A 24,893-nucleotide genomic window follows, 5' to 3' on the forward strand; every position below is an offset into this window, starting at 1 on the left:
ATGCCTTTGTTTTCTCACCGGATGTGCGGAGATGGTAAGTGGAATTGTTCCTGGATCGGGGCCAGCACGTGCCGCCCTTGTTCACAAGTCTGAAAGGTGACAAGGACTCTTTTCCCTGTTAGCGAAGCTGACGTTACCCCTTGGGATCTGTGTGCTTGGCTTTCCCTTTGCACGGCTGATCTCCTCCGAGCTTCTGAAGCTTGGACTCCTTTAAAGAAACTCACTCTGATGATCTTACTTGAGGTTCACAAGTGATTTCTTTTCCCCATGCGTTGGCCACCAGGCTGTATTTGCTTTGTGCTGGCTTGTTCCTTGTCTCACCAGAGTAAATGTCAGCCAAACTAGCAAAAGGTGAAAATTATCCTATGTAGTCAACTCTGTTCCCCTTCGTAGGAGCAGCAGAGATTGGCAGCAGGTGGGTAAAGTACCATCTCCACAAGTCGAGGTGTTTCTTTACCCTACATAACCAGTGATTCTGCTCTTTCGCATTGCGCGTAACATAATTTCCAAACATACTGACATTCTGATGTGTTCCTAAAGTGATCAGACCCTTATTGTTGTCAATCCCATTAAGCATAACAGTGAGAACAAGCTCTTTTGATAAAACTAGGCAAACTTCTATTTCTCCACCTACTTTTAACAGGCTGGTAAATTCAAAGCTAGCCCTGGTGTTTCTCCAAGAAAGGTGAAACTCTTAAGCCTGTGGGGCTGCACCAATGCCTCGATGGTTTTATTTTCTTACAGGCATGGATTTGGGACTCCTGGCTCACATGCTGCCTGGACAGTGGATCCCACAGAGCTGCACTGAGGTTGGATAACACGGTATTCGCGCAGAACTGATGTCACTGTTAGGTGTTGAGCTGCTTAAGTCCATTTAAAAAATGAAATAAATAGCATTTCATCCTTGCCTTTAATGACTGATTTTTGTTTTGTTTTTCCTCCTGGTAGGACACTTCAGCTCTCTGTGCTTCAGTTGGCACCTCATTGGTATATTGGATTTTCTTGCCTAGTGGAAGCAGTGTTGGGTGACTGAGGCTCTAGCTGAAGTGAAAGGTAATAGATGAGTGAAAAGAGGGATTTTATTTTAAAATCATTGCACAAGAGTTGATGCTGCTTAATCTCTTCTTTGTGATTGGTGGCTTTGATTTAATATAGTTTTTGAGAACTTTTGATGAGTCAGGCCTGTGGTTCCAGGAGAAGGTATAGCAGTTTTCTTACTCTGCATGTATTTGTTTTAGTATCTCTAGCTTAATCTCGCATAAAGCGTTTTCGGTAGAAAACAGTGATTCTTCACTGCTATTTAAGCAGCGATAAACCAACACTTGAGCCTGACTTCACTACTGACCAGGCATACAAACGCCCACGTTACTGCAGTGATGCTATCAAACTGCTCTGGGAGGAAGCTGTGGCTGATGAGCACTGTTTCTTTACTACTGATTTTATGGTGATTTCAGTGAGGCTGGTATAACTGTAGCTGATGTGTCAAAAAACAATTATTGAAATGGCTTATTTTTGTGGCTGATTCTGCTAACCCTTGAACAACACCAAAAGTGGACCTACATTTACTCTGTGGAAATTATGCCAAGTGAAATCAGTGCCGTAAGGGAATTGGCACTTCAGCTCAGGGCTGTCTTCATGTGTACGAGAAGGGGAAGCAATGCTTGCTGGAGTTTTTTTTAACCTAGATTTACTTTCAGGAGCTTTTCTATGTGTATTCTCATCCCTGAGGGCTTTTTCCTCCTGAGGCTGCTCGTCACCAGGAGGTGGGCAGGCAGTGAATAGCTGGGTGCTGGGAAGTTCCCTGTGTGCAAACACAAGAGAGTCCCTGTTGTCACCCGGATTGATCTTTAATGTGTTCCTATCTCAGAATAAGGTGTGTGTATCACAAACCCCAGCATCTTTCCATCACAAAATGGAAACAAACCCACGAAAGATTAGACTCATCATGTCCCTAAGTCCTGCTGCTGCCTGCCCTTTTGACACTTCTTACAAAGCCCATCTGTGACTCCTCCATCTCAGCTGTAAATTGCCCGTAGGCCTTGAAAGCCAACAGCTTCATTTTTCATCAGGGTAAATGAGGAACTGCATGTCAAGAACCCACTCGCTATCACAGCAGAGATGCAACACACGGTGCAGGTGAATCCCCCAACTTCCAGCCCTCCCGGGCTGAGGAGGATTTATCTGAGCCATGACAATCCTGCACCAAGAACACTACGGATCTGCAGATGTTCCTGCACTGTTCTGTATAGGGCTGGCAGCCTTCTCTTCTTGAGAGTGACTCGGGGAATGCTCAGGTCATGTTTTGACAATCTCTGGGCTTCAGGGTGAGCTTTTGAGCACTCTGCCTCAGGGCTGAGCCACAGAGGTCCTGAGAGTCTCTTGCAAAGGAAGCCACACAACCGCCTCTGCCTTAGGGCTAGTGCTGGCTCTCAAGTCTTTATTGCGCAGACCAAGCTTGGTCATCCAACACGTGGCTTTAACCTGTTTAATATCGCTGCCTTTTCTGAAGCTGCCCCATCTTCTTGGAGAAGTGGGAAGGGCTCTTCAAAGAAGACATCTGTCTGACATTGAAGGGAACCAACTGTATCAGTAGACAAAACGACAGTAACTGAGCGGCCCCACATCCAGAGGCTGCCTACAGAACCTAAATAAACTCCATCTCACAACATCAGTGGCTGCTTGCTGTAGGAGCTTGCAGAAATGAGCATAAGGCAGATGTCAGAAGTGCTTTAGTGGTGCAGTTGTGTCACTTTGTGTCACTGTGGGCATCAGACTGTCCGCAGTCGCTGTTTCTGTCTCACCCGGGCATGCACTTACACTCTCGTTCTGACTCCTTGGTCATCGCTTCCTGACCTCAGCCGTTTGGTCTGATGTTCTGCTGTCAGCTGGTCTGCCCTGCTGCTCCCAAACGCTTGTGGCAAAGTCTGATTCTCTTGCAAGCACATGTGAGGAGAACACTGACTCGCCACAGCTTTGCATAAGCCTGTGTCTCCCTGTTTCAGGTGTGCACCCCGTGTGCATGGACTCCAGCTCTCCAGGTAAGCTGAGTCTGCAGGGCTGACGTGACAATTCTGTGCCCCCATGGGAAGAACAACTCCCTTCCTTTTTTCAGATTGCTCTTCCCATGACGTGAATTGGGACAGACAATCTGACTCAGCATCTTCGAGCTTCTGAGGAAATCTGTTTCCAAGGAAAACACTTTCATGTAGCTATTTACATATTCAGAAGGTGAAAGAAAATATGTGCATGAGAGAGAAAACCACAGGGGGTGGCCCTGTCTAATCCTCTGGTTCAGCAAGCTTTAAGTGGTTTGTGTCAACCACTGGAAACGGTGATGTCTAAGCCCTCAGGATGTAAACGTCTTCCTGCTTGTAGTGGTTTGCTGACCCTACCTGGGAAGGTCAGCAGATGTTGCTCCTGCCCTGGGGATGAGCCCGTCCCCAGCCAGTGATCCTGGTGCTCCTGGACCGCTCGTGTCTCTGTTATCAGCGCAGCCGCGTTTCGGTGCCGTGGTCGAGTCTGAGCTGGTGCTGGCTGTGAACCGTGAGAAGGAGTAAACCCAACCCAGACCCTGGAGCTGTGATGCAGAGCTGCAAGAATTCAGCCATCAGAGGTGCGAGCTGCTTAGAAAACAATTTACCCACTGGTGGATCCAAATGAGAAACCGCTTGGGGTCTTAAGAAACAAAATCGCTATGAGTAGAAATGGACGGGAAAGGAGGACGTGTGCTGTTTCTAATATCTTTAATAAGGACCAGAAACAACTAGTTAATTTGCTGTTTAATAAAAGGCTAGGTTTTCAGTGCAAAAATATTGTAAAAAAGAATGACGTAGTAAAACAAGAACCCAGCAGTATTAGTCTTATTTAATCTCATTTTAGTTAAATTCCAGGTTTTATCCAAATATAATGACAGAAAAATGAGTAAAACCATTCGCCTACTAGGTAGCAAATATATAATTCTTCCCTTTCAGTATTAAAATATAAAAGCTAAAAATCTGAATAAATACATATAAACTTATATAATCACTTAAATTTATAAAAATAAATGTATTATGTAAATTCATAAATACAATTCACTAGCAAAGAGAGAAGCACAAAATCAGTCTACTAACAACTTTTCTTTTGAAAAAATAATTACAAGATAACAATATAAATGACATTAAAGTGACTGAAATCACGCTTCCATGTTTGCTTATTTATATAATGATCAGTTAATTAAATCACCCTGAGTTCCATCAGTCCATCCTTTTTATATGCTGTTGCAAATAAAATGGTATAAATAGTTGTATAATAAATACAATCAATAACTTAAGGCATTCATCCTTTAAATATTAAATTAAACTAGATTATAATATGTAGAATAGCAAGTACATCATCTGTGTTGTTCCTGGCATCACACTGATCGCATAACTACTGGTAGGTCACATTTTGCCAAGTCTCTTGTATCTTAAAGTTATTTTTTTCATCCTGGTGTATTACATTTCTGCTGAAGAGTAAATTTCTCTCGTCTTTTGCATGACTTGTTCATATTTCTGTAAAACTCTCCAGATGTACGTCCGCTTCCCCACCATGCCCATGCTCTGGACCCGACTCTGATCCACCTCCTTGTTCTGGCAGCTGTAGAGCGCGGCTCCTTCACTCACCGTCACGTTTAGCTGCTTGATATTGGCATCGATGGACGAAGTTAAATTCTTACCACACATTAATTCTATATCGCTTCGTACATTTTGCAAAATGTTGTAAAAAATGTGGAAAACGCAGCAATCTGCCTCAAAAGCCGGGCATTCGGGTATTCTCTTCACCATCTCTTTGGCCTGGGAGTCGGCCATTAGCCAGCTCACCGTTTGGGGTGTCACGGAGATACACACGTTCTGTAGGGGAGGAAGAGGACAGAGAATTAGTAATGTTTTGGTTTGCATCTTTCCTGGGTACATACACACCTGCCTTTCAGTTTGTGTGCGCTTGGGGGCTTTTGTTGTTATTCAGTAGCTCTGCTAACACCTACAATCCTTTTATCGAGCAGGTATTGCATGCTATCTGTGGCTATAATTGTGCAGAGCTTACTATGTTAATAGCCTGCTTAGCTTTTTTAGCATATGGGTAAAATTTACTCATGCAAGCGATTTACTTTGCACTGAGGTGGTTTTCATCTGTTTCAGCAGAGGTGGTTTTGATATCAAGAATGAATTCTGGTGAAATGTTTACATTGATTTTTATCAATGTACTATTAGGAACGCGTTCCCAGTAATTGATATTCATCTGAAGCGTTGACGCTTGGGTTCAGTGCGCGTTTTACCGTCTCCAAGGAACGGACGGGCTGAGCAGGATTTTCAGCAGGGGCGCCCCTGACTGCTCTAGTGCCAGCATCAGACTGAAGACCAAGGCAATTCTCTCTGTGTTTCTAGTGTTTCATCCAAAAAGATGCCGGCCTCAAGCCCAGCGTGACTCAGGGGACCGAGAAGGAACAACACATTCAATTTGGAGGATTGCATCTCACATCTTGGCTGAGGCGAAGCTGCCCCAGCTTTCCCCAGCTGTCCTAGACATTGCTCCAACTCCATCCTAAACTAATGCAATGTAAGTGCTTTCCTTCGTGTATGGAATACAGAGGAGAGACCCAAAAATTTCTTATAGTCTTTCCAGTGTTTTATAATAATTCAAGAGATTTCTCCACAGACATAGACACAGCAAATACAAATTGTATACTTACATAGTTTTTAAACAACATAGTTGCCTTCGTTTCTATTATTGATGCTAATGACTTTATACTGGTAGTAAAATGCTTCTGGCTGTGTCCTGTGGTAGTTTTGCTTTCTTCTGAGATGGCTGTTGGTGCCAAGGAGCCCAAAGGAACCAGTGAACAGAAGAGGAAGATTGCAAACCTGTTGATCTCTGCATTCAAATGAAGAGAGGGGAAAAAAGAATACAACGATCATTCCCAAGCACCTACATCATTTTTACAAAACTTCCTCATTTTGTGCAACGCTGAATTTCTAAAGTGTATAGATGTTAAATAACTGACCCTAGTGACAAGCATCCACCAATGCACCCCTACAACCCATAGCAAGGTCGAGTCGCACCCACCTGCTCGGCGTTTCATGGCGGGCTGGGAGAGCAGCGGCCTCGGCCGAAACCTCGCTGGATGTGGGTGCTCAAGCTGCTGGTTGCCTGGAGTGCTGTAGATGCGGATGGCCAAGCTGCGTTTAAGTACTGCGGAGTTGTGCGTCAGTGGCTCCTCCATGGGTTTTTTTGTGGGTGATAGTTTGGGGTTTTTTCTTTTTTAAAAGATTACATCAAAAGTTGGTTCAAGTGCATCTTCACTGATAGTGATCTAGATACAGTTTCAAACTGACACAGATGGTGTCCCGTGTCATCTAGCTGACTAGGAGTTCAGGATGCTCAGCTTGGCCATCCCATCTAAATCCTTGGCATCTCCAAAATGTAGGATTTAGAACGTAAACTGTGTTGTGTTTTTAAAAAAAGATGGTTGGAGCATACAAGCACATTATTGATGTCCAGGATCCCACCTCCTCATCTCTGTCACCCTTCTCTCTAACTCCTGTGAGACTGTTTTCTATTTCCAATAACTAAGTGCAGGAAATTCTTACAGCAAAACAGAGAAAAATCGTTCCTGGGATTGATGCGTATGTGGCTGCGATCAGAAGACCTGCAGAACTACCGGTAGTTTAGGACAGAAAGGAGGGCAGAGGAAACCCCTATGAACATAGCATTGTGGAAATGCAGAGTGACACGTACACATCTCTGTGACAAAGGATACACCTGGAAGGTAGTCAGAGATTCAGAGGTGAATGCACATCAAGTCACCAGAAAAATTTCAAGGAACAACAGCTCTGTGTCAAAATGACCAGTTCTGTTTTCCATGTGAAATAATCTCTGAAAATAAAAAGCTTGGTGTGCGCATGAACTCGTCTGAAGTGCCTGAGACTGGCTCAAGGACTAATGCCCAAGGCTTGGAATGGGAAGGGACATTTCCCCTGTGCCATGTTGTACTCAGGTCCCACCAGCCTCTAACTTCAGGCCTCAGTTGTTGGCTTGAAGCTACAATAATGGAGATTCACAAACGTGCTGCGAGGGAGCCCTGGGCAGCCAAGCAGAGAGGTGCAGCCATCCCAAGGGGATTAATTTCTTCTTGCATGACCCATGTTCCCAGGTGCCAAATAATGCAAAGCAAAGTGAGTTATCAGGGGCTGCAGCATCAGGCAGCAGATAGAACAGCAGAGTACCGGAGAAGAACCAGAAAAGAACACCTCTGGCAGATGTTATTTGAGGTTTTTATTATTGTTTGGGGGTAAATGGAGAGAGATGTTTCTCTGTGAAGGATTTTCCTTAGGTACAGATGGGTCCTTGCAGGCAGAAGGGTGGACAGACAAGCAATCACAGCCAGTCTTCTGAAGAGCAGGGAACATCTCTGTGCAGCACCAATGGCAATGAGGCCCACTTATTTGTAACAAGAAAGAAAAACGGCATTCTTACAGCTTGGCTCTTCCACGAAACATGATTTAACCACTGTCAGTGCTTTTGCATAGATTTTTGGAAGATTTGACTTCATATTCTACTGAGAATAGCGGTTTGCCTGGTTATTCCATTCCGGGGCATGCTGATGTCTCTTGGTATGTACATGCTCTACACATCCTTTCCAATCTGAACACAGCTGTGATAAGCTGCTGAGCTGATAAGGTTGCATATAGGCATCAGTCCTATAAAACCTGACTCAAGAGGAAGGTCAGCTTTCCACCACATAATTCATTTAGTGAAGTTTTGCTGACACAGATTGCTCTGTAGGCTTCCTAAAACGGAATTTGTAGCCATTGCCTCAACACCTATCGCTGGAAAAAGCAAATAAACCTCAGAGTGTGGAGACCTGAATCTGACCCAAGACAGAACTGGGGCTCGTCTACTTTTTCCAAGTATAGGAGCTGGTATTTTTATCTGTGAACTTTGTTTTCCGATGGCCTTGCGCTGGTGTGGTTGTAACAAGTGAGTGAACAGCAGTGCTCTTACAGCAAACTGATAACCTGACTGCTTCCTCCCCGAAACCTGAGTGACACTCAGGATGTAGATGAGTAAAATGTCAAATGCCATGTCACAGGTCCTTGGCCAGGGGACAGGGCTGACACTGCACCCTGGAAACGCTGCACAAGGCCGCCCGCTCTTTCCATGGTGGGGGGCAGCCCCCAGGGTGAGATCTGAAAAAGCCGGGGATTTATTCCCAGCCTGAGGAGCTCGGTGCTGTCCCAGGCTCGCTCCGCAGCCTTGAGTGCAGAGCCTGGTCCCCAGGGCACCCGTGCTGGTCCCCAAGGCATCCGCGTCCCTGCCATCTCCTAGCGACGGGGACGCTGCCACAGAGCCAGGGAATTCCCTGCTGGCCTGGGTTTGAATGGCAGGATGTGGCCGCCTCAGCTTCTCTGCTGCTTTTCAGGAGCACCTGGGGCGCCTGGGACTGCGGGACTTCCCCTGTGGCTTTGGCAGCTGGGTAGGGGACGCAGGGGACACAGCCGTGGGGGGGTCTGCAGGGCTGTCACTGTCTCTCCTCTCCCCCTCTCTGCAGAACAAGTCTCGCTTTGATGCACGCACAAGGCGCCACGGAGGCCGGCTGGGGCGGGGGACACAGCCCGGAGGGCAGGAGGAGGCCGTGCCGCTGGGCGAGGAGAGCCCCGAGGCGCTGGTGGGGCTGCTGAGGGACCCGCGCAGCCCCTGGGCTCTGCCACCAGACTGCAGCCCCCAGGAGCAGCACCTGCGGGAAACAGCCGTGCTGACACCTCAGCTCGTCTGCGGCTCCAATATCTTCCAGATCTTCAGGTCCCTGCGGATCACTGGCAAAGGAGTAAGTGCGGCTGCTGGGGCCCATAAAGTCACCAATCTCCAGACCAGGAAACCGTGTCATAGAATCATAGAATCATTTTGGTTGGAAGAGACCCTTAAGATCATCTAGTCCAACCATAACCTAACTCTGGCACTAACCCGTGTCCTTAAGAGCCTCATCTATGTGTCTTTTGACCACTTCCAGGGGTGGTGACTCCACCACTGCCCTGGGCAGCCTGTTTTAATGCCCAACAGCCCTTTCTGGAATAAATGTTTCCTAATATCCAACCTGAATCTTCCCTGGTGCAACTTGAGATCACTTCTTCTCATCCTATCACTTGCTACTCAGGAGAAGAGACCAACACCCTGTCTTCCTGCTGAGAAGGAAAACATCTTGGGAGAAGGACACCTTCCCCATCCTGAGGTCTTCCTGGATGACACTAATGCAGCTGGGGTAGAGCTGCTGCCCCCTCAGCTGCAGCATGTTGCACTGATCCATGTTACACGCATGTCATTGGATCAACGCTATGTGTCCATGTCACCTTGGCCACCAGGTGGCTCAGGGAAGCATTGGCCAAACCCAGCTCTCTGCAGGTGGAGGAGGTGGACGAGGGTCTGTTGCAGTTACAGCAGTTGGAGGAGCTCATCCTCAGCGCCAACCAGATCAGCAGGATCACCTCAGCCAACCTGCCTCGGACACTGAAGGTGGGTGTCCCTGTGACAGCGGGATGGGGAGGGAGGTCCCATCTGTGAACACAGCTTGAGGGAGCGCCAGGAACAGCTCGTTGCAAAGGGTGTTTGTTGTTCCCTCTGTCCCGGGCAGGTCCTGGAGCTCTGCGGCAACGCTGTGGCTGATCTGCAGGGCCTGTGCGCTCAGCCTCCTCCGGACCTGCAGCACCTGGGGCTGGGATACAACCGGCTGTGCAGCCCTTCGCAGGACAAGTACCTCACTGCGCACTTCTGGTAACGCCGCAGGCTGAACGTGGGCTCCTGAAGGGGCGGTGGGCAGATGTCAGATGGCCTTAGGCCATCAGGGTTGACCATGTTAAGAAACAACAGCCCTTCAGCAGAGTTGTTTCTGTGCTCTTTGTCCAACACCTGTGCAGATCACTCTGTCTCCATTTGCTGTCTTCTGTCTCATGCTTAGAGGGTGTCTTGGTCTGTGGCCAAGGTGTGGAATGAGGACATCACCTGGGACCTGCCTTGACATCCTGCCCACTGCAGTTCCCATGTCCCCAGGCAGCTTCCTTTTTCCATGCTCTTCCCAAATCTGCTCTGGGAAGGATCTAATGTTTAGACTGCATCACCAATTGATGCAGTGGGGTGGTTAGTGGATGCTAAAGGAACATGGCTTTGAGTTATGGGGCAGACTGGCAATGGACCATATGGGTCAGGAATTTAGAATTGGTCTCTTCAGACTGTACCACTGAATTCCCCAGTTTGATGTGGTTTGTGCTGGGGAAACACAATTTTTAATTCTTTTTTTGCTCCAGGGCAGTAGCTCTCTATCTTCAGATGGATGCTGTTTGCCTAACTTTCTTCTCTGGGTTGTCTCCTTAGGCCAAATCTTGTCTCCCTTGACCTGAGCTTTAACAACCTCACGGATCTGCTGGGACTCGTCTCCCAACTGTCCAGTCTGCAGAAGCTCCGCATCCTGCTGCTCCAAGGGAACCCACTGGCTCTCATTCCCACGTACAGAGGCTTCCTCGTGGACAGCCTGCCCAAGCTCTCCATCCTCGATGACATCTACATATGGCCTGATGAGAGGCACCGGTTCCATGGTTTGGCAAGGCAGCCAGGTCAGCCTTCACCTTTGAACCTGTCTATGCTGACCCTGTGATTCGGGAGGTGGTTTCATTGTAGTTGAGCTAGGAGTCCTCAGGGAAAGCTCTGCATGCAGTATTGACTTCCCTTTTGCCTTACTGCAAACAGAGATCTTTCTCTGTGCCTTTTCACCCCACTGGTATAAGTGGGTAGACAGGCAGAGGACCCTGCAGCAGTGTAACTGCAATCAAGGTAGTTTTAGCCTTAGTCAGGTCCAAAGATTTCAAGAACAACCTAGTCCTAGCCCAGCCTTGGTGTCATGGCCTGCCCCCATCTTTGCTTCCTAGACACCGTCTGGTTTCAGACTGTGCTTTTCCCTCTCGAGCTGCTGAAAGAGGAAACATCTCCACTGGAGAAGATGTTCACATGAGTGCTGCACTGTCAGCATGAAGCGGTGCCACCTCTGCAGCGCAGCGTGTCCCCAGCTGGGACGAGGGGAGGGGCCTGGGGACACCCAGGGTGGGAAGCTCCTCTTAATGGCCCCTACTGAATGAGTTTATGCACTGGATGTTGCTCTTTGGAATCTAAAATGATGACCAGGGAGACAAGCAAACCAAGAGGTGTTTGTGTAGCTGTGGAGTGACCTCATGTGGCAGTGGCTTGTCACAGTGCTAGCACAGGGAGGGATGCCAGCTCATGGGACATGGCATTCTGGGGGCTTCTGCTTGCTCTGTGCCTTCCTTGCTCTGGAAGAAGAACACTGCCGCTTCATAATAAGGTTATCTTCCTTTTAGAGCTGATCCGGAGCGAAGTACGAGTGGTTGTGAGCATTGGGGAAATCAAGGGAGTCCCTGATCCCAGCACCCATCAGCAGCTGGAGGTCAGCTCCGAGTTTCCGGTGACCACCTACAGCTACTGTGTGACGTACGAGTTTGCAGAGGGAGAGGAGATCGAGGACAGCAGCAGCACTGAGGTTTGTGCTTAACCGAGCTCCTGCAAGCAACAGGCAGTGGCAGCTCACAGCAAGAGGGACTTCACCTCCAGGCTGTGGAGTGAGGCTGTTCCTAATAGACCTGGTGTGGGCAGCAGCAGTGCTGGGGACAGAATTCACATGTGGCCACATCTGGCAGGACAAGTCCCTGCTGCCCGCGTTCCCTGTCCTTCTCAGGGAGCCCAGCGCTGCTCTGCACGTGGGGTTGCACTTACAGTCCCTCTCCTGCACCGTCCCTGGTGTCCCTTCTTCCAATGACGAGGGTGGTCTGGGGAATGGGATTTTGGAGGCAGCTGGTCCTGCAAATACAGACAGACATACTCTGCCAAGAGATCCCTCTCTGTTCCAGGTAACAAAAATCCATCCGAGTCCCGTGGTGGCCACCCTGGACGTGGACAGCTCTGCTCAGGACACAGGAGAAACAAAGGGCCAGCAGGAGCCTGCAGCCATGGAGGAGCCCAAGGCCCACTCTGGTAATGAGGAATTGCAGATTAATTCACACCGATCATGTCCCAGGGTCTGTCTCTGTCCTTGTGAAGGGGAGTTCTCTCCTCAATAACTTTTTTGTGTCCGTACACAGCAAAGGTGTTTGTCACCCCTGGAAAGCCCTGGGCAGACACCATAGACTGCAGCTACAGGAAGGAACACACTGCCAAGGACTTAGTAGGGCTGAAGTCCTACCTGACAGCTGGAACAATCGTCTCAGTCGTGGAGGAGAAGGTGAGTGTGTGGCAGCACTGGGTGAAGGGGAAAGGGCTGTTGGGTGGCCCTGCAGTGGGATTGTGTTCCCTCTGGGAGGCAGCCAGGGATGGTGGTGACCTCAGACCAGGATCCTCAAGCGTCCCAGCCCCTGGACTTGCAGCTTCTCTCTCCGGCAGGTGCTTTCATGGCCTGTCGATGCTGATCCAGAGGAACCTGAAGTCCCGAAGGGGAAGGCAAGACAGGGGACGCAGAAGAACGGTGCCAAGGTAGGGTTCTAGGAGACAACGATGTCCTAACAACATCCGAGTTGCAAAAATAATGATGGGGGAACAAGGGTCCTTCTCCTGGTCCTGTTTGGTGTGTCAGAGAATCTTCCCTCCATCTCGGACCTCTCACCAAAGCCCCCGTTGCTGTGTGAGGGAGGCAGCAGTGGTTTTACACACATCTTGGTCAGGGTGCAGTGGTGGGCAAGGGGCTGGGTCGGGGTTGCTGCCTGATAAAGGGACTCCAGCCCTCTGCTGAGGTTTGTCCCCATGCTGGTGCCGTGCAGGGTCCTGTGCCCAAGGACAAGCAGAAAAAGAAGAAGAAGGAGACACCACGTGAACTCCGCAGTGATCCTCCCATTCGGAGGACCCTGGGCACCAGGAAGGTGACCCTGGAGGCCTTGCTGGCCACCAAGGACCTGGTGACAACTGTGTGTGACTTTGGGATCCTGATCACCAAGCAGCCACTGCAGCCACCCGATCCGGAGGAGAAGGTCAGGAGTGAGTCCTGGGGCAGGGGTTTAACACGTCCTGTGCCGCAGCTTGCCCAAGCATCCCTCCTGTCCCTTAGTTCTCCTCTCCATAAAATGGGGCTGAAATAATCCTTCCTGAGCACCATCCATTGCTTCTGGTATCGTTATTTGTTGTTGATGTTAGCAATGAGTAGTGCTACTTTTTATAGGCCAAGATTAAGTAAATAGATGAGTTTATTTTTCCATCTGAGAATGTGAAAGTAACCCCTTGTGCTTCCTCTGATGCTTGCTCTCTCTCAGCATGGCAACACACACCAGCTGTACTGACACTTTCTGTTTCCTGGATTCTCTTCTCTGAGCAGTCTCCCTGCTTCCCCTCACCCCTTTCCTTTGCCCTTCAAGTCCCAGTGACAGAACCCAGATGGCAGTGGCTGTCACAGGACTGACTGTGGCCAGTGAATTGCAACACAGCCTAAAATGTGGAAACACCTCTCTCCGCAGGACAAGAAAAAAGGCAAAGACAAGGGCAAAAAAACGAAAGCAGAGAAAGAAAGTCAGGCCAGGCGGAAAACCACGGCGTCTGCCAAAGGTGACGGAGACTGGAGCTGCTGGGCTGAGGGTGGCATGTGTGAGAGCAAACACCAGTGGTGCCCGGCCGGGAGCAGCCGCGGGTCCCCAGACCCTGCCAGCTCTGCCGAGCAGGCTCTTACTCACATCCTGAGCATTGGGCTGTGAATACATCCATTGACTGCGCGGGCTGGAGGGTTAGACACACGCCCGGACACCTTATTGAATCTGTGTCTGAACAAGCACTGAGCATGGGGCTACCAGCTCTCCCGGGAGCGACACAGACCTCTCAGCTCTGTGCACCGCGGCAGAAGGGCAAGGCAGGTTTTGGGGTGAGAGATGTACTGCCCACTGTGCTGGCTGCCAAATGTGGCCGGTGGTGTGGGCCGGCGCGGGCAGCAGAGGGCGGCGCTGTCTGGGATGCATAATAGGGTCCTCATCTGTTTCCAGCTCACATCTCAAAGCGCTTTGTAGCAGGGATTATTGCTCTTTCTGGCTTAGAGATGAGATGCACAGAGAGCCCCAGGTGCCCCAGCCAGCGCATGGCGGGGCTGGGAGCAGACCCTGGTCTGCTGTCACCCGTGAAGAGACCACCCTGACCCCTGATGGGTGTCCCCTGCCTCCCCAGTGCAGAGCTTGCGGTCTGCTCAGCCAGCAGCATTGCTTAAACCACTGGAGACAAATGTCACCCTGCTTTTTGCAGGCTATTTTTCCAGCAATCTTGTTTTGACTACAAAAACAGCGGTGCCAGCACATTGAAGGGGTAATGCAAGAGCAAGAGGAAGCTGTGGGAAGGGGTGGCGATGCTGAAAACCTGCTGATGGGTCGAGGGGAAACATGGAGCGGGCCAGGCCTCCGCAGTGCCGCTTGGAGCTGCCAAAAGAGCCTTGAGTCCCCACTCTAGCATTAGATTTAGTCACTAATTTAAGAGACCAATTAACCCCCTTTCCCAAGAGCTCTGGGTTGCTTTTCTATGCCGTGCCACCCATGGCAAGGTCCCCATTTCAGAGCCCTGCAGTCCTAGGCTTCGTCTGTGCTTGAGGAAGCCTCATGGCCTTCCCAGCTACCTGAAAAGACAAAAAAACCTTGAATTATTGTTCCCCACAAGAAGATGTGTTTGCAACATATGCTCAGGCTGCTGCTGAAGCAGGGAGCTGCCGTCAAACAACTGCAGGTTAGCAGTGGTGTTTTTAATTTCCTTTCCGCCCCAGTGCCTGTGGTCAGTGTGCATGCAGGAGGTCTTGCCTTCAGCCTGAGCGAGAATGAACCCTTTCTGCAGGGGTTTGTGTGGCTGGAGAAGGTGTTGGGTACACAGAAAGCCGCTGCTGCTGCAAGAAACCGGGAGCGATTAGAGAATCGTGGTTAGTTTGGTGTCGTCTTCTGCCTGTGCAGGTGGCTGCGCAACAAAGCCACCGAGCGCATATTTCGAAAAGATGGTGCCTAAAAATCTGCTGCCCCCACAGCCTGCTCCACCCAGTGCCACAGTGTCCCGTGGCCGTGAGTCACAAGTACATGCTGATTGCAGCTGGGGTGACAGACACGGCTGGGAGGACAGGTGGGGTGCTCGAGCGCCGCTGCACGCGGTGTCTGCAAGCCCGGGCTGCTCTGTGAGTCACCAAATCGGTCGTTTGGCACTTGCTCATCACCTGGGTACCACGTAGCTCGTGGAGCTGCAGCGGTGGCCGCGCTCCGAGGCGCAGGGGACGGCTCCCAGCCCCTGCCCCGCTGCAGCCGTGTGTCCGGCGAGGCTGCGGAGGGACCAGCGCTCTCACAGCCGGGAGCTGAGGCTGATTTGCATCCCTCAGTTAGCAAATGCACACAAATAATAAGTCTTCTCAGAGGAACTGGGATCCCTTCCAGGCAGCTCAAAGAGGAAAGGCAGCAAGCTTTGTCTTGAGCAAACACTTTGCCCAGACATTGAAGGATTTTGTCAGAAGTAGTCTCACGTAGGTCTCATTTTGCCCCATGCTTGATTTTCCAGGATCCTCCAAATGATTCATTTCTGCATCTTTCTTTTTCTCCTGGGAATTATAGAGGAGTTTAACGACAAAAACCAAAGTAGTACCCAAATTCATTGCCTGCTTAAAGATGTTTTTAGGGCTTCTTACCCAAAGTCATATTCAAATAGGTTTTCCCTCAAGGCCCAGAAGTCTGTGCTAATGTGGTGGGCACAACCCCCCTGCGCACTGCTGCTTTTAGGGTGATTTGTTCTGTCAAGACAGTGACAGATTTACTTCTTTCCACAGGAAAAGGAAAAAAGAAAGACTCCTCTGAACTGGAGGAAGGTCAAGTGCTCCAGCCGGTGCCGCTGACAGTTCAATTCCAGATGCAGCTGCTTCGGTGGCCCTGGGCAGCTGACACCCAGAGCCAGGAGAGCGCGGCCAGGGCCGGGGGGAAGGCTCCGTGATGCAGCTGTAGCAAAACAGTGAGTGGGAAATAAAACCCACGGGGATGCTGCGTGGATCGTGGTTCAGCTGAATCGCCAGGGCTGGGAGCTGGGGCTTTGTGGTTGTCTTGGGGCTGCAGCTGAGCTTCTGCAGGAGCTGCAGTGTGCAGGGGCTGGCGTGTGGTGTGCAGGGGGTGTGCAATGTGCAGGGGGGTGTGCAATGTGAGTGTGCAGGGGGTGTGCAGTGTGGGTGTGGAGTGTCCGTGATGCAGGGAGTGTGCAATGTCCGTGATGCAGGGTGTGCGATATGCGTGTGCAGGGGCTGTGCCATGTGCAGGGTGCAGTGCCCGCTGTGCAGCACCATACACGCTGCTCCGGGTCCACAGTGACCGGTGCAACCCCCACTCCGCCCGCGGGCGCCCCGGGAGCGGCGGGGCCGGTGGGCTGGGCTGATGGGCGGGGCCAGGCGGGGCGGGGCCGGGCTCGGCTCCTCGGGCGGCGCGGACCGGCGGCTGCTCCCGGTGAGTCCCGGCGGCGGCGGCGGCTCCTCCCGGTGGGTCCCGGCGGCGGCTGCGCGGAGCGGGGCGGGGCGGGGGTTTCGCACCGGGCTCTGAGCCCCGGGCCAGGCGGGCTCTCCCCGGGCTGGTGGCGGGGCGGATCCCCGCGGACTCCCGAGCCCTCCCGGAGACGAGCAGCCGCCGTGCCCGGCACCGCGCTCCCGTCCTCACCGGCAGCACCTGGGCTCGGTGGGACACAAGAAACAACGGCGAAGGGAAACGCTGAGACCCGTCCCGGCGGCTCCCCGGGCTGGGTCGTGCTCTCCATCCCGGCGTGGCTGCGGGCGTGGGAGTGCGGTGAGCACGAGTGGGAGGCGTGAGTGTGCAGGGCTCGTCCATAACCGGCTTGTCTTCCTCCAACCGCACAGGGGCTGGGTTCTGCGCCAGAGGCTGCCATGTATCCCAGGACTAAAAACCTCGCACTTTACGCCTTTTCAATCATGCTGCTGGCGTGGGTTTTTTATATGAAGAAAGAGGCAAAGTTGGCAGCGTCATCAGCAGACCCGAACGTGGATGTAGTGAATCACAAACTGAAGTCTTTGGTGCTGGACAATGCTGAACCTGGCAAGTGTTTGCCAAACTTAACCTTTGCCAATTCTTCTCTCACCCTCCCAGAGCTTCACCGCGTCTTTTTAACATACAAGCACTGCCGGAACTTCTCGGTCCTGCTGAAACCTTCCAGGTGTAGCAAAGAGACGTTCCTCTTGCTGGCAATCAAGTCTTCCCCGATCAACATAGACCGACGGGTGGCGATCAGGAACACGTGGGGGAAGGAGGTCTCCATCGATGGCAGGCGCGTCAGGCTGGTGTTCCTCCTAGGGCGCTCAAACGCCAAAATCCAGGCACAGCCCCTGCACCAGCTGCTGGCTTATGAAAGCCAGGAGTTTGATGACATCTTGCAGTGGGATTTTATTGACAATTTCTTCAATTTGACCCTCAAGGAGCTGCATTTCCTCCGCTGGTTCGTGGAGGACTGCCTGCAGGCCAGCTTTGTGCTGAAGGGTGATGATGATGTCTTTGTCAACACTTATAACATCGTTGAGTTCCTCCGAGAACTGGACCCTGAGCAGGATCTTTTTGTTGGGGATGTGATCACCAATGCCCGACCCATCAGGAACACCAAGGTCAAATACTTCATTCCAGAGTCCATGTACAGAGCCCCCTTCTATCCCCTGTATGCGGGTGGAGGGGGCTACGTGATGTCTAGAGAGACCGTGCGGCGCCTCCAGAGCACCGCAGAGGACATAGAGCTCTTCCCAATAGATGATGTCTTTGTGGGAATGTGTCTGGCAAAGCTGGCAGTGACCCCAAAGAACCACGCTGGATTTAAGACCTTCGGGATCCAGAGACCTTTCAATCCTTTTGATCCATGCTTGTACAAAGAGCTGATGATTGTTCACAAACTAAACCCAACTGAGATGTGGATCATGTGGACGCTGGTAAAGGATGACAGCATTAGGTGTGCGGTGTCGGTAACACACAACTACAGAAGGCGTTGGACGAGAAGCTACTGATGAGCACAGCAGGATTGTGACTGGTGACAGATACAGAGTATTTAAACTAAAAATCAGGTTGTGGTAGAAACATGTCCTCTACTAACAGACTGTACTTGAGCTGTAGGGGTTTGTTTTGCAGTGAGTGTGTTTCTGTCGGTGTGTTCCTGAAGCAGTTGAACTGTCGGGGTGGGGACGGGGCCGGTACCTCGGTGAGACGCGGTGGAGGGGACTCGGCTCGGTGCCTCCAGCCAGCCTGCAGCAGGAGGATGTCACAGCTGCCGCAGGGACGTGAGGGAGGTGCCACCTGCTATGGAGGCTCCGCGACACCAAGGCTGGTGTCTGACCACCAGTCAAAATCAGCCTCACGTGGGAAAACTGATGACTAATGGGTGACAGAGCACTTGAAATTACTTGAAATGGTGGAAGAAAGGCCAAGTGTGTGCTGCTGGGTCCACTTGCAACTCCGCTGTCCCAGGCCAGCAATCCCACAGGTCCTGCTGGGCAGCAGGAGAAAGGCAGTGGAGTGGGGGGAAAAAAAGCCTCAAAAATGTATTAACACAGCACGGTGATCCAAGGGACTGGACTCTGACTCAAGCCCGTTGGATTTTACAGAAGTTTATTACAGGTTTACTTGCACTGGAAGCTTTTGCACAAACATTTTCTGATTGAGTCTGAGAGGAGCAATAATGTCTTGAATAATCACGGTGGTAGTTACAGTGGCTGTAGCTTTTCCTGTTGTGTGGGAGGTGTTTGGTTTTTGTTGTTGTTGTTGTAATGTTGGGTATAAATAAAATACAGTTTTGAAAAGTGTTTTCACAGGAGTATTCTTGGGTCTCCTGAAAGCTGAGAGAACTGAAAGCCGGAGAAGGCTCAGATCTGGTGCTGGGCATTTGCATTAAGGAGTCATTGATAATAAAGAGGATGAGGTTATGTGGTGATGGAAACTCACCACTTCCTTTGCCATAAGCAGCTGCTGTTCTCTGCCCGTCCTGACAAGATGTATAGATATAGATGTGATTAATCTGTGAGTGCTCTGAAGTTACTAATTTGAGGAAAGATCACATTTTTACGAAGCTTATCATCTTCAGAGTGCTTTGCTTCTGGATCAGAAGCTGCCGTGTTGTGTTTGAGCAGGAAAAAGCAGCCTGGAAACTTTAGCAAAAGGTGGCTGGTAGAGAGGATGGGTGTGATTACAGAAATGGGAGCAATTTGTGTTGTGCTGTTGTCATTGCTTTCTCTTGTGTCAGCGGTCACCGCCCACCAGGTGTGAGCTGGAGCATTTGGAGGTGCCGGGAAGCACTTCCAGAGGTTCTTGCCTGTCCAGGATGCTGGTCTGTGGTTGATCCCTCGCTGCCTTGGCTTTGTGAAGCAATGGCTGTAGTTCTGGCTTAGCCCCACAGCCTGAGCCAGGCTCAGGAGCTGCCGCTCTCACGCGAGCTGTCTGTGTGTCACATGTGAGTAGGCGTTTGTCTGACAAAATTGCTTTTCCAAGGGGTGAGCCCTCAAGTGTGTGTGTTTGTCTGTCCTCAGTGTGGTCTTGTACAAGCTGCTACTGTGTCCTCTCTCTGCAGCCCTAACAGGGGTTAATTAGCTGTATTAGCTGTGCCTGAGAACTCGCCTACACGTAATTTCAGATAGGTTGGCTTTGTAAACAAGGCTGAGTATCAGCAGCAAAACCTGGTTTCTGGGCAGTGCTGCTTGTTGTAGAGGCTGGACAGAGCGGGTACCACGGTACCCTGCGAACTGCTGCGGCAACATTTTGTGATCCGTGAAATCATTCCAAATGCAAAGTCAGTAACACGATGCAGAGCGTGATGTCGCGTCTGCTGTGGGCTCACCCCTGACAGGCAACTCGTGCTTACTAATAAAGTTGTGGGGCTCCTTTCCACCTCCTTTTGGAGGTGATACAGAGCCAGATGTGCTCCTCACTCCCATTTTGACTTGTTTGAACTGGCTGGTCGGTTCATGTCACGTCTGATGGTCAGATGTGTGTGGGGACAACCTGTGTCTTGGGAAGTTAGAGCGGAACGTGCAGTGAAACAAGAAGCGGGCAGCAAGGGGGCTGGGAGCAGGCTCAGAAAGGAGAAGAGTGCGTCACTTTGCAGACTCCCATACTGGTGCTCATCTGTCTGAAGCCTTATCTCTGCCACGCAGACATCCAAGCGTTGTGGCATCCTGAAAGGAACACGACCGGTATGTGCATTTGGGTCAGCGGCTTGGCAGAGGTTCTTCAACTGCAGCACGTAACAAATCAGAGCCATTGTGGTTAGAGGGTGAGCTGAAGCTGCATTTTTGGCTCTTGAGGGTGTGGTTGTGCCACTGTTGCACATAATCCCCTCCTGAGAGTGATTTTTTTTCCCTAACGCTCCAGCCCAAAGCTGTATCTGGGACCCCCTGACACCAGCATCTTCCTGTGAGCTCGTATTCCAGACTGTGCTGCCCTCCTCAGGAACAGCAGCACCCAGAGAGGAGCAGGAGCAAGGAAAGGTGGTTTGTTAACCCCTTTTCTATTTCATCTATAGAAGTACAGTGCTGTGCAGCTGAGATTGCATTTGTTCAAAAGGCAGACAAAATGAGACACAGACAGAAAGGCTTGTGCTAAAAAATTCCTAGTCAAGCACAACTCAATATAGTAACAGCAACCAGTGCATCAGATGTTAATTTGTGGTGAAAAACCTGGGAATTATGCGTGTTTTCTTACAAAACCCGATGAATGCAGAATAACTGGCTCAAATCAGCAGTGATGAAGTTCTAGTGGATGCCATTCTACAAAACAATCTCAGCTTAAGTTTACATTGTCTGTATAGTTACTATTGCAAATTTCACATTAAGCTGTCAAGCTAGAAAACAAAGAGTGAAAGACACCTGTGGTTTTGAAGCCTGCAGTAAAACATTATGATTGCAAAAAGAGAGAATTATTTTCCTGAAACTTGTGCTGGAAAGCATTCAAATGTGTAAAACTCGCTTTTGCTCACTGCTCTTTAAAGAAGTACACAGCAGTTGCCACAACAACTTTGTTTATAACCACAGTATCTTGAAAATCAAATCTCCCTCTGCTTCCTGGGGAAGGCAGATGCGTTCAAGACTCTTGGGTGAAAGGGGCTGCTGCACTGAACTGCAGAACTTCACTCAGAGCAGCCTGGGGAACTCCACAGAAAGTTTTCAGCTCTACAGCAAACGTTTCCCCTCATTGCAGTTCCGTGTAATTTGATGTAGCTGTCAGACTCAGCTCTGTTATAAACTTTAAGTGCTGTTTCTATTTGAACTTAAATCTCTTGTCCAAATGGGCACGCTCACAATGAGATGTTTTTGCACAGTTTAATGAAGGTATCTCCTAAAGACATAATTTACTGCACACGTTAAAAAGAATGACTTTTGAACCACAATTCTTTGGCTGATACCAAGTTACCCTCTAAGTTAGAGAACTCTCACAACCACATCAGACGAGCAGTAGGACCCTCCCAGCAGAGAGACAATTAACAACAAGCTATCCTCAATAGCACTTTTCACATTTGCATAGTTAAACATTTAAATAATTGAATCCATAGGTATTACAAACTTGATAAGTTACAAACAAGATCAAGGCCTTTCAGAAACTTGGAAGTAACTTGTAAAGCAATCCTGTTTGGGGAAAAAAATGGAATCATAGGCTTATTGCAGCAGTTTCCCACCATCACACAGTTAAAAGTTTGGGACCCTTCAATTTGCTACTGACTCTCACATATTGTTCAGGGACATTTAAGCTCTTTTCAGTCCTCTCGAAGATAAGGGTCCTCAGCTGTCTCTGTGTTTCCTAGAACACCCTGTGGCAACGACGAATCGTCCCCTTGAGCTTTTATGAGCTCTTCTGTTTGTGCTTCAGCTAACTTGGTCTCTGCTTTCTGGGACAGCTGTCGCACCTCTTGCACCTGCGATTTCACCAGCTGAATGTGGCTGCGGGCTGTGACTGAGGCTTGGTCTGCACCTGAAAAGCAATAATTTAAATATATTGGGTTAGACAAACACTTGGCAAACCTTCAATTAAGGAAAATATTGTCTATAATTATCATCTGCTTTGCTAATGGCTCATGGGCTATATTAATGCCAATTTCTGTGGCTCCCTGAACCATGTTTCAACACTGCATTTAAAAACGATTAAAAGCTTCTCTCAGACGTTTTTCGGCATGGTTGGTCTTGAGCTGAACCCCATGTGAAGTTTCCAGGCCTAGTTCTCAGAATGCTCCTACTGGACTAGCAGCCAGCCAAAGTTCTCAGCATTTCTAAAACCCAGGCACCAGTTGTAAATTGGTTTGTTAACTGAATGTATATTCTGTGTCTCTCTCGACTCCATTCTCATTCAATAAATACTGCCTAAGTGCTGGGAGAAAGAAATTCTCAGTATTCTGCGTGTGCTTACCTGATTGATACGCGGCTTCTGCTGCCATCTCTGACAGACGTAACGCTGTCATCCAGCTGGACTCCAGCCTGAGGTATTCCTGCTGCTTTGTTGTCACCTAGGAGCAAAACAAAGTATTAATTCACGAGAGGTCACAGTATCTGAACGCCCTTCAAACAGAGCCTCTGTGAAAAGGTGAGCAAGTGAGAGGAGAACTTTCTAGCAGAGCTGGAAGAGGCAGATCGCTGACTGCAGGGAGGCGAGTGCTTACATCAACTCTGGCTCCTATGACCACCTGCCAGATGGCATCCACCTCTTCCGAGTTCATCTTCCCGAGGAGATTTGCGTATTGCTTGTAGAGAGACACCAGCGTATAAACTGCCTGCAAAGGAATCATTTCACACAGTCACATGATGATCTGTACAGCTCTGATGTTGCTTCCGTTAACTGGTGTTAATGAGCAAAATTGCTGAATGATTCCAAAGGTGCTTTGCTCTCCAGTTCACAGCATCTCTTCATATACTTGCCCTAATAAGTACATTGGAATGCAAATACTCTACTCAAATTGGCACTTATTTATAAAATCAAAACTATATCTTCTCGTTTCAGTCTTAAACATGGTTCACTCAAGTTCATGGCTTTGGGAATTGGCACAGAGATAAACGAAATACCGAGAATACAGGGTGGCGTATCCTGCTTATTCAGGACACAGGTATCCAGTAACTGCTCTGAGTTTCTTTAGCTCCAGTTCTGAGATGTGGGTCATTTCAGCTTAAGTTCAAGCTCAAAGCAACAGTCTAACAAAGCTAAAAATAACTTCTGTGTTTGGTGTATTAGAACAGCGAGCCCTACATCACCTTCAAATCCCTACACTTCTTTTATTAAAAGAAAACCCCAAACAAAGTCAATTTTAAGTATGATTTAACAAGTGCAGTTAGTGCCAAATAATTTAGTACTGACTTGCTAGTAAAGCGTGTAATCTCTGAGCTCACCTTTGTGTACTCGGTCAATGCTTCAATCAGTGCGTACGTGGTTTGAGAGAGGAGCGTAGAAGTGCTGTCTGTTACCAAAGAAACCGCTCTTTTAATCAAGGCATCGTTACTGAGAGAAATTGGGTTCTGCTTCTGAAAGACAAGACATTTGCATCACCTTTACACTGATTCATATGGATGTTATTAGTCACCAATAACGGCAGGAAAAGCACCGCTAGGAGGCTGGACTCGCGGCTATTTGCCACTGCAAGACATGGCAACTGTTTTAGCGAGGTGTTGCTGAAGGCAGACATTGTCCTTCTCATTTCCTTAACGACCACACAGCTTAAACACCCGAGATCCCCAGAGGAAAGCAATTCCTGAAGGTAAGCACCGCCCTGTGAAACGCTCAGCAAGCGGGTTTGAATGTTAAACTGTGTCTAAGGAGCGGGTGCTGTTTGTCTCCCACCCCGCTACGTTACCTCGGCCACCGGCACTGCGCACAAGGCGACTCCAAACCCCACGCCCGCCATCCGCTGCCACCGCCCGCTCAGGCAGCGGCTCCTCACACCCGCCAGGGCCGGGAAGCTTTGTCTGGAAACACAAGAAACAAACTTAAGTGCAAGAAATAACCCGCCTGTGGTGGGAAACAGGTACCAGCAAGGCAAAGCGCACCCAGAAGGCGTTCTACGTGACCTGGTCTCTACCAAGCTTCCGTGATGCAGCTGCATATTTGCCTTAAATTCAGTTATATTTTTATGGGGCAAGAAGACAAGCACAGGAACTAGTGCACTATTAATATTTTAAGAGAGGAAATGTATCTTATCTGGTACCAACACACTGCTAATATTCAATAGTAGCAAAAACCAGATTAAAAAGCGTGCTTAAAAGTGCTGCATGGTACATGCAGGTGAGCAATATGAGTGGCTATATTTTGACACTTTGGGTCTCCCGTTGTCAGGTTTATTCACACACACGTTGTGGGAGCGTCCGTGGGCTCAGGGCCTGTCCCTGAAACACCCCTGCCGAAAACCAGAAGCACTCGGTCATGAGAATTTTGTTGTTGTACAGTAATATTCTGAAAACAGCTGGTCAGTTTTCCTTCTTTTATGCTCTTAAGCTACACCATGCCAGCAGCCAGCGCTGTACGGGCCCCCAGCTGGTCCCGGTGCCGCTCCAGCCGTGCCGTGGCGGCCGGAGGCGGCTGAGCTGCGTTATGGCCATTGCGGCGGCACGGGCCGCAGCCGGCGTGACCGCACCGGGCAAAGCAGGTGTGTCCGGCGCTCAGCGGCGGGGAGCCGGGCGGGGAGCCGGGCGGGAGGCCGCGTGCAGCCCGGCAAGCCGCCGCGGTCACAGCGGCCCCGCCGAAACGCGCCCGGGCCCGCGGTACCTGAGCAGGGAACAGCAGCTCCGGAGCCACCGGCTGCCCGCCGCCATCTTGGGACCGGCTGGCGCGCGGGAAGTTACGTCAGCGCGTCGCGGTGGGAGGGGGCGGAGTGGGCGGGGCCGGGTTTCCCGGCGTGGC

General features: G+C 50.1%; 3 protein-coding genes across 5 annotated transcripts; 2 read left to right on the forward strand and 1 right to left on the reverse strand.

Annotated features, from left to right (window-relative positions):
• Positions 1-5,622: 5,622 nt before the first annotated feature.
• On the forward strand, positions 5,623-15,990 carry LRRC43 (leucine rich repeat containing 43). Of its 2 annotated transcripts, XM_021285664.2 has the most exons (12): positions 5,623-8,494; positions 8,570-8,845; positions 9,418-9,528; positions 9,647-9,786; positions 10,384-10,622; positions 11,382-11,560; positions 11,928-12,051; positions 12,159-12,298; positions 12,457-12,546; positions 12,831-13,037; positions 13,518-13,605; positions 15,830-15,990. In XM_021285664.2, exons 1-12 carry the CDS (start codon positions 8,399-8,401, stop codon positions 15,988-15,990), a joined length of 1,851 nt encoding a protein of 616 aa, XP_021141339.2. In that variant the 5' UTR covers positions 5,623-8,398. The 2 variants fall into 2 exon arrangements, with proteins under 2 accessions (XP_021141339.2, XP_064889011.1); XM_065032939.1 differs by lacking the exon at positions 13,518-13,605 and having other exon boundaries at positions 15,830-15,960.
• A 167-nt stretch (positions 15,991-16,157) lies between these two features.
• On the forward strand, positions 16,158-18,832 carry B3GNT4 (UDP-GlcNAc:betaGal beta-1,3-N-acetylglucosaminyltransferase 4). 2 transcript variants are annotated; one of them, XM_065032944.1, is made up of 2 exons: positions 16,158-16,522; positions 16,895-18,832. In XM_065032944.1, exons 1-2 carry the CDS (start codon positions 16,277-16,279, stop codon positions 18,038-18,040), a joined length of 1,392 nt encoding a protein of 463 aa, XP_064889016.1. In that variant the 5' UTR covers positions 16,158-16,276; the 3' UTR covers positions 18,041-18,832. The 2 variants fall into 2 exon arrangements, with proteins under 2 accessions (XP_064889016.1, XP_064889017.1); XM_065032945.1 differs by having other exon boundaries at positions 16,377-16,490.
• Positions 18,833-21,326: 2,494 nt separating this feature from the next.
• DIABLO (diablo IAP-binding mitochondrial protein) lies at positions 21,327-24,886 on the reverse strand. The gene is made up of 6 exons (XM_065032962.1): positions 24,759-24,886; positions 23,851-23,962; positions 23,390-23,521; positions 22,669-22,779; positions 22,419-22,515; positions 21,327-21,986 (listed from the first exon to the last, which is right to left on the reverse strand). Exons 1-6 carry the CDS (start codon positions 24,803-24,805, stop codon positions 21,772-21,774), a joined length of 714 nt encoding a protein of 237 aa, XP_064889034.1. The 5' UTR covers positions 24,806-24,886; the 3' UTR covers positions 21,327-21,771.
• Between the last annotated feature and the right edge of the window lie 7 nt (positions 24,887-24,893).

Source organism: Columba livia, chromosome 17, assembly GCF_036013475.1.
Source record: "Columba livia isolate bColLiv1 breed racing homer chromosome 17, bColLiv1.pat.W.v2, whole genome shotgun sequence".
Lineage (NCBI taxonomy): Eukaryota > Metazoa > Chordata > Aves > Columbiformes > Columbidae > Columba > Columba livia.